The sequence below is a fragment of the Adiantum capillus-veneris genome, chromosome 2 (assembly GCF_014529385.1).
Source record: "Adiantum capillus-veneris isolate H3 chromosome 2, ASM1452938v2, whole genome shotgun sequence".
In the NCBI taxonomy this organism is placed as follows: Eukaryota; Viridiplantae; Streptophyta; class Polypodiopsida; order Polypodiales; family Pteridaceae; genus Adiantum; species Adiantum capillus-veneris.
Window position 1 is genome coordinate 105,473,481 of NC_140932.1, and position 7,940 is coordinate 105,481,420.

At 43.8% G+C, this 7,940-nt stretch overlaps 1 protein-coding gene across 1 annotated transcript; it reads right to left on the bottom strand.

Annotated features, from left to right (window-relative positions):
* Window positions 1-4,859: 4,859 nt before the first annotated feature.
* LOC147463327 (uncharacterized) lies at window positions 4,860-7,253 on the bottom strand. The gene has a single exon (XM_086488065.1). The coding sequence runs from the start codon at window positions 7,160-7,162 to the stop codon at window positions 5,363-5,365; it is 1,800 nt and encodes a 599-aa protein (XP_086344191.1). The 5' UTR covers window positions 7,163-7,253; the 3' UTR covers window positions 4,860-5,362.
* Window positions 7,254-7,940: the final 687 nt, after the last annotated feature.

Genomic DNA, 7,940 nt, shown 5'->3' on the forward strand with positions numbered 1-7,940 from the left:
GAGCATAATAAAGAAGTGTTGGAGACTAGTCAAACAAAGGTAATGAGAACGTCAAAAACAAAGACATCAAGAAGGATAATATGGTTTTTCGATACAATAGCAAGCTTGATCATACTTTTCAAAAGAAATTTTAAATCAAGTGACAAAGTCCTTCCCTGGCCTTCAACATGTTTGCAAATGGCATATATGAGCTTGCTGACTTGGATGGTACCCCACATAAAGCATGTGTGAATGGCTATAGGTTATAGAAGTACGTTGCAAGGTTGATAACTATGGTTGAAGATGAGTCTTCATCTCAAGAAAATGTTGACTTGCCTGCTGAATATGAAGATGAAAGGAAGACTCCATTGCTAGGGATACAACTCTGGTTTGTTATTGCCTAAATGTGCAGACTTTGTTGACTTGAACACTTCGTTTTTTTGTAAAATTGTACGTGTGGACATGATGTTATGTGTCAAAAGGTGTGTGTGTTTTTTTTCGTAAGCATTTTAAATTGATTTAACAAGCACGTGTACATGCATTGCAAGTCGATTGACTAACATTAGATGACAAATTACTTTAATTGTTGATGTGCATTTTTAAGTACAATTTGTGGCTTTTTAATCATCCTTTTTCATGCATTTTGATGCAATTTTTCACCCTCAATTAGGCTCCTCTTTACATAGATGTGCTATGGCAACTTTCTGTTCACGCCGACTTTACATAGTCGTGTATAGATTTAGAATTTGGCATCTTTAGAAATATTTTTGCAAAAATTGCATAGAGCTTTTCAAGCTTTAAGACATCTCTTTTGGAGATGTGGTTTTAAAGATACAATCTGTTTCCCCCAAAATATAAGGAGCAACTCGTAAACAGTTTGATGTAGAGAAAGCTGTGAAAGCTTATATTATTGGTGGCATATACACAATTGTGGTTTTAAAGAGGGGATGTTATTCTTCTTTACAATTAGGTCCCCACAATTTCAGGGAAAGAAACTTTCCAAAAAAAATAGAATGCAAAAGTGAAGGATGACATGAAGAAAACAAAAGTCTAATGGCACTAGTATGTCCTTTACATTTCACAAAATGGCGTAATAGGAATAATCTTGTGAAGATGCGTTGTATTACATAACAAAGGCAAAGGTGCATGAGGCGAGGAGCAGCAAAGGCTCAGCCACTCAGCGCAGGGGCACAGTCGCATCTTCAGTACCTCCGTCTTGCTCATCATTGCCCGCGCGTCCTTCTGCAATCCCTTAGTTGCTGCAATGGAAGTGCGGGAAAGAAGGAGCCAGGAAGACTGTTTTTTTGTAATTCAAGCAACTATTAATGCTTGCATCGTCCGGACACAGGCAGAATGGTCAGCTCAGAGGTTGTAAAGTGTACTTTACCGGCATCCGTGTTCGAACCTTGCGTAGTATTTTTTGAAAACTGCAGCAAACGGGGAGAAGCAAAAGGATCTCGTGAGATTCTGCCGGATTATAATAACAGATCAACGAGTATGTACGGATTAGAAAGTGAAACAACTTGTTACTGTATATATTGAGAGAGAGGCATTCGTATATTATGCGGAAGGCCACTTTAGACACATGGCATAAATACGTGGTAGTGATTTTGGACCAATTAGGGAGATACTTTGGGAAGTCTTGTGAATGAAACAGTAAGTGAGTATTTTCACTTAGCAGCTCGATAAATATAGACCTTGACTTCAAAAATATAACACAAAGAGGGCATTGTCACTATAAATAGACCTTGACTTCATTGAGAAAAAGATGAGAAAGATAGTGTGACCCAATACCTTATGCCCCTCTTTCAAAAAGGAAGGTAAACATGTCAACACCCTCTCACAAGGGCATACAAAAGATAACCAAAAAAAAAAAAAGTTTGTCATCATTAGCTTGCCATGTGGTGGCGCTAATCAACAAGCTTTATCCAATCGTTTACAATTACTGGTGTCATTCTTAGGGGGTTCTATGTGCTATATGCATTCTTTGTCATGTCCTTCCAACTTAAAAAATACAATTGCAATTAATACACACGGACTGCATTTGCTGCAAATGAACTAAAAACAAGGCAAAGGGTCAGGTTGGCATTCTAAAACAATAACAGAAAAGGAGTCTTAAATAAAAGGTGGGACCCGTTTGTAAACAAAGATTTCAATTCTTTGCATGCTAAGGTGCAGGAAATGTAGTGACCAGTCCCTGTAATACTGCGACCGCATGGCGACGGCCGTCATGGTCTGGGGTCGGGGGGCAAGCCATTCTGGCCGTCCATCCCTCCCACATTGCAAGACAGAATTAGCGTGCAGGGCTCTACGATGCATGACATCTCAGCACGCAGAATCCTAGAGGCCAATATCAGGTGTCCAGCTCAACATGCAGAATCATCGTCTAGCTCCTCCAATCATTGCCAATCATTATTGCCAATGATTGCATGCCAAGTCAGTGCTCGTAATAATCTCTGCATGCGTCAAATTTGCAGCTCGTAATGCAAACCTGCAGCAACCAGTGGGGTAACGGCAGGTCAGCACCCTGAAATTGACGAGTGATGACACCTCAGCATGCATAATGTAAATAATCTGACCTCTGCGCCATATTCAGGTGAACACTACGCGACTGAGACCTGCAGACTGCACTAAATAATGGTGGCTCTATTGGCCCCCCTCCCCCAAACCCTTGACGGTCGGGAATGGACACTTAGTGTCCATTCACTCACAAAACCTGCTCCCCAATGGCTCCCGGCCTCCACCGTTCGCCAAGGGATCGCAGGTATTATGAGGAATGGACACTTAATGTCCATTCCCTACCCTGTCAAGGTCGGCGGTCAGGGGGCTGCAAATCTCAGCCCTTCATTTAGTCGCCTTTACTGAGCAGAATGAAGGCGTACAACCATTGGATCAGAGACACCTCAGCAGCCGAAATCTGACAGGGGCTATCCAATCAAATTCAAATATTTCAGCAGCCAGAACGAGCTCATCGCTCGACTATTCAGCATGCAGAATTTGTTGCAGCTTGACAGAGTCCGCGGGAGCCATGGGGAAGCAGGTATTATGAGTGAATGGACACTAACTGTCCATTCCCTACCCCGTCAAGGTCGGCGGTCAAGGGGCGGCAAATCTCAGCCCTTCATTTAGTCGCCTTTACTGAGCAGAATGAAGGCGTACAACCATTGGATCAGAGACACCTCAGCAGCCGAAATCTGACAGGGGTTATCCAATCAAATTCAAATATCTCAACAGCCAGAACAAGCTCATCGCTTGACTATTCAGCTTGCAAAATTTGCTGCAGCTTGGCAGAGTCTGCGGGAGCCATGGGAGAGCAGGTTTATGAGTGAATTAAGTGTTCATTCCCTAACCCGTCAAGGTCGACGGTCAGGGGGCTGCAAATCTCAGCCCTTCATTTAGTCACCTTTACTGAGCAGAATGAAGGCGTACAACCATTGGGTCAGAGACACCTCAGCAGCCAAAATCTGACAGGCTATCCAATCAAATTCAAATATCTCAGCAGCCAGAACGAGCTCATCGCTTGACTATTCAGCATGCAGAATTTTCTGCAGCTTGGCAGAGTCCGCGGGAGCCATGGGGGAGCAGGTATTATGAGTGAATGGACACTAAGTGTCCATTCCCTATCACGTCAAGGTCGGCGGTCAGGGGGCTGCAAAGCTCAGCCCTTCATTTAGTCGCCTTTACTGAGCAAAATGAAGGCATACAACCATTGGATCAGAGACACCTCAGCAGCCAGAATGAGCTCATCGCTTGACTATTCAGCATGCAGAATTTGCTGCCGCTTGGCAGAGTCGCTGAGCATTGGACAACTCAGCACGCAGAATCGACACCTTCGGACAGTAGGTATAGTAATAACGTCTTAATAGCGTGCTGCATGATGTTGATCAGAGAACCAGCAGATGAGAGTGCAGTTCATCCAATTCACTCTGATCAGAACCTCTCTGTGTTGCACGAAACGTTTCCAAACTGGAAATGTCAACCTGCCTCTTAGAACATGAAACGGAAATATACATGACAAGGAAACGGCGGGGGTATACCCATTTGACAATAGCCAACCACAGAAAAACAAAACAATTTGAGCTTGCCGGAAAGCACAAACAAGTGCTTATGGCCTTCGAGTCTTCCTCTTTCATTAACACACACGGATGGAAGCTTCCTTGGCCTATGATCGTGCCGAGAAGAGAATTCTGCAAAGTTCTGAAGCTCGCTGTGTGTTTGCAGAGAAACAGTGCCTTCTTTCTCAAGTTTTAGAGTTTGTTTTGGATAAGAGGGCTCGGTTTTTAAAGATGGGTGCCCGCTTCAAACACGCTGAAAGAAGGGGGTTCAAACATGCTCAAAGTGGGAGGCTTGATTTTCTTTTAATAATCCAACGCCAGCTTGGCTTTTTTGGGGGCAAAAGAGGTGCCGTTTCAAAGCGTTTCGAGGCAGCCAGAAACGTGCTCCCCCGCCAGAAACTCAGAAACGCGTTTCCTGAGGCTGAGGGGCCGTTTCCTGCAACACAGGAACCTCTACTTCTACTGCTGCTCGAGGCTGATGGCGCAGTGAACACATGTTTTTGCCCCCCTTCCACCAACACTTGATGGTCGGGAATGGTCCTGAAGTGACCATTCCCCCGTAACATGTGCTCCCACCATGGCTCCCAGTGGAACCCCATCAAACACTAAGGCTTTCCAGCAGGCTGGACAGTACACCATCAAACAAGAACCTACAAACTCCAATCAAGCTTTTGCAATCCTCTTTCAACAAGAGCTTGTCACTTCATTTGCCAGCACTCTGTACATGGCCTTTGCTGCTCATTAAGAATCGACTTCACAAATAACATGGTCAAAGCAAAATTCAACATAAGGATGGAAAGGAAAAACCAGAGAGAAGAACACATGTAACAGAATCGCGTTTGATGTTTCATGCAACATCAATTCATGCAATTTTTCAGTTACACCTAGCTCATACATTTGAAGAATAAAGACCATTAGCCATGCAATACATTAAGAAGATGCTCAGTGTGAAGATAACCAGAGCCTTTTGCCTAGATAGAGGCAGCTTGTGCTATCCGTGTCCATTGCGGCAAAGCCATCCATTTGCTTCAAAATCCTACTTGAACACAGTGAAACCACCTATTAAAGCTTCACCAAAGCTCGAACCCCTCCATACAAAGTGCACAGAAGAAGGTCCAACATTGCCACATTGGAAAGGACACACATAACAAATGACTTGCTTTCAGCCCCATACTTCACGGAACTTTAAGTTGCTCTGCATGAAGAAGACAGTCAATAGCCAATACATCAAGCTGCAATCATGTGCTACCAACTTGCCTCTTGTCTTCAGAAACAACTACACAATCATAACCTTTGTCTATCCTTGTGTAAACATAAGTACAAGGCAGTCAAACCACCTCATCATCACCAAGATCGAAGTCCAACTCATCATCAAATTCCTCATCTTCCTCGCCAAAAGACCACTCCATGTCATCATCAGATGCAGACCCATGTGCATCCTGCTGCTCCTCCTCTGAGAAAGCTGAAAAGCTAGCTTTTTGCACGGGCGCATCACGGCCAAAAACCTTGTGTTCCACATCGAAATCATCATTGCGGACTCCTGCCAGTACTTCAAGTTCTCTTTTCCGAGCAGAATCATGATAAACCGCCCATGCCCGAATAGACTCTTGGAAATCTTGTGCGGTTACACCTCGACAAATGTCCTCCCAAGGAAACCAGAAATCAGCATATCTTTTCAATGACCTGGACTCTCCAAAAACAATAGTCGTCAGATCCAAAGCTCTGGCATCTGCAAGCATCCGTGCGAAATCCATGTCGTCAGAAACAAGACAAATGCATTTGATGCCCTTGTTTATGGAGTCTGCCATCTGTTTCTTCAGCTCAATGTCCGCAGCCTGGGGCTTATACTGCACTGTCTTTACAAAGATACCTGCTCGGCGCAAATCGGTCTCAAGACCATAGCCAACCTTTGGAACCAGTATTGGGTTTGCCACTTCTTTATACCTCTGTGTCTTTGGAAGCATCGCCGCTCTGTATTTCTCTTTCTTCTTTCCCTTGAGAGAATTCAGCCTTGTCATCCTCTTGTGATGCTCTCTCTCGTGAAGCTGCTTGAAATGCTTCTTGAGAAGAATGTTATTTTTGCATTTTCGACCACAAAGATTGCACACATAGGGTTCCTCTGGTTGCACAAGGCCTTTCTTTTCAAGAATGTCTAGCTCTTTTCGACAGCGCCTCTGTTCACGCACCCAATTCGGAATATGTGTGAAAGCATGGTGGTTCGCATATGCCACCATGTCAACAACAGAGCCAAACTGCGAAGCAGCATGTCGAAGGTAGAGACCTGCATGGTACGGAGATGATGTTGGGGGTTTGTTGTCAAGGTCCCAGAACACAGATACTGTTGCATTCTTGAAAGGAGAATTATTTAATTCACTGCTTGATTGTCCCTGGCTGAGAGGGCTCACATAACCTGAAGAGGATAAATTGCCAAAGCTCCGATGGGCTTCATAGCCAGCAGAAACAACCTCATGTAATCTGTCAGCACGTGCAGGATACTCGCTTCGAGGCCTGCCATAGGTGCCTAACGGAGAAGACATTCGGTTCGACCTTGTCTCAATCTTGAAGGGAGTTGAAGCAGGAAATTTTCTGTTCAAGCTTCCGGTACCCTGGTAGCCGTTGTCGGGTGAAGGCTCCCCACCAAAGCCCTCCAGGCTGCTCATGCTTCTGTGCAGAGACCTAGGCCTTCTGTCAAAGTTTTCTGATGGACCATGGCCCTCACCTCCTCGTAAAGCCTCTCTGTTGGAGATTCCTGTAGAGTCATATTTTCTGCGAAAGGGTGCAGGCTCTTCATTGTACAATTCATACCTGCTTGAATCCGCTGAGGTCTCATTGTCGTTTACTCCATAACTCTTGCAGATTATGGAGAAACGAGAGCTGCTTTCTCCACAGATGGCATAGCTGAAATCTGTGTAAATGCACTCAAAAGGAGAATGTCTGCTGAAGGTTGTACGGTCTTGGATACTGAAGCTTCCCTGCAAACTGTAGCATATAAGGACTTCATGACATCGACCATACAGTAAGGGGCGATGGTAGTGGGGGCCATGGAGAAGCTTAGTGTTGGCGATGAAGAAGGGGGAATAGGAAAGGGTCGACGATGATGGTGGATTGGCTCGAAAGCTGCTCAGCATTATCACCAGCACTTCCTAAGGCATACTGCTCTTCCAAATTATCTTGAGGCTCCGTGCTTTGTTGGCACTCCAGAAAGTGCAGAGGAAGTGTACAACAAGCACCCTTCAAATTTTAAAGTTGTTTTATTTTTCTCCTCTTTCATCTGTGGTCTTTCTTCTTCTTAGTTTCCTTTTCTCTCTCTCTCTCTCTCACACACATTGGAGTGAAAGCGAGTGCCAACGTCTGTCTCCAAATGCCTTGTTGCATTAGCATTGAGTTAGTGAAGAGCATTTGGGCTTTGAGTTATAGATGTAGTGATGTTTTGAGCAGAACATGTCATCAATGCAAGTTTCTCATTACCAATTTCAATGAATACTTCATGATTGATGCACGTTTTCTTCTCTTAGGCTAAATTAATTAACTTTTGTATAGAAATGCATCTAATTATGTGTACCATGTTTTACCACCTAATGAGGGGGGAAGGAGAGTCACAAAATTAAGGAGAGAAATTGCCAACAAATAAGTAAATTTATGAATTTCGTGTTTAAATCGTAATTAAACCGACACATTGAGGCATTGCATAGGCATAAAACTAAATTAAAGAGAGAAAGGAACGATACAGAATAGAGGGTCAGAATAACCCCCTTTTATGGTATGTGATTATGTTACACTAATATATTTATTTATTTATTTATATTTATCGATTAGTTGAGAAGTGGAACACTATAGCAGATGATGTCGAATGCACATGGATAAGTCTAAAGACACCTCTATTTATAAACTCTCTCAGTACACTCT

What these genes read in the sequence shown, in the direction of transcription:
- LOC147463327 (XM_086488065.1), bottom strand. Translation starts at nt 7,162, where the DNA reads ATGCTGAGCAGCTTTCGAGCCAATCCACCATCATCGTCGACCCTTTCC.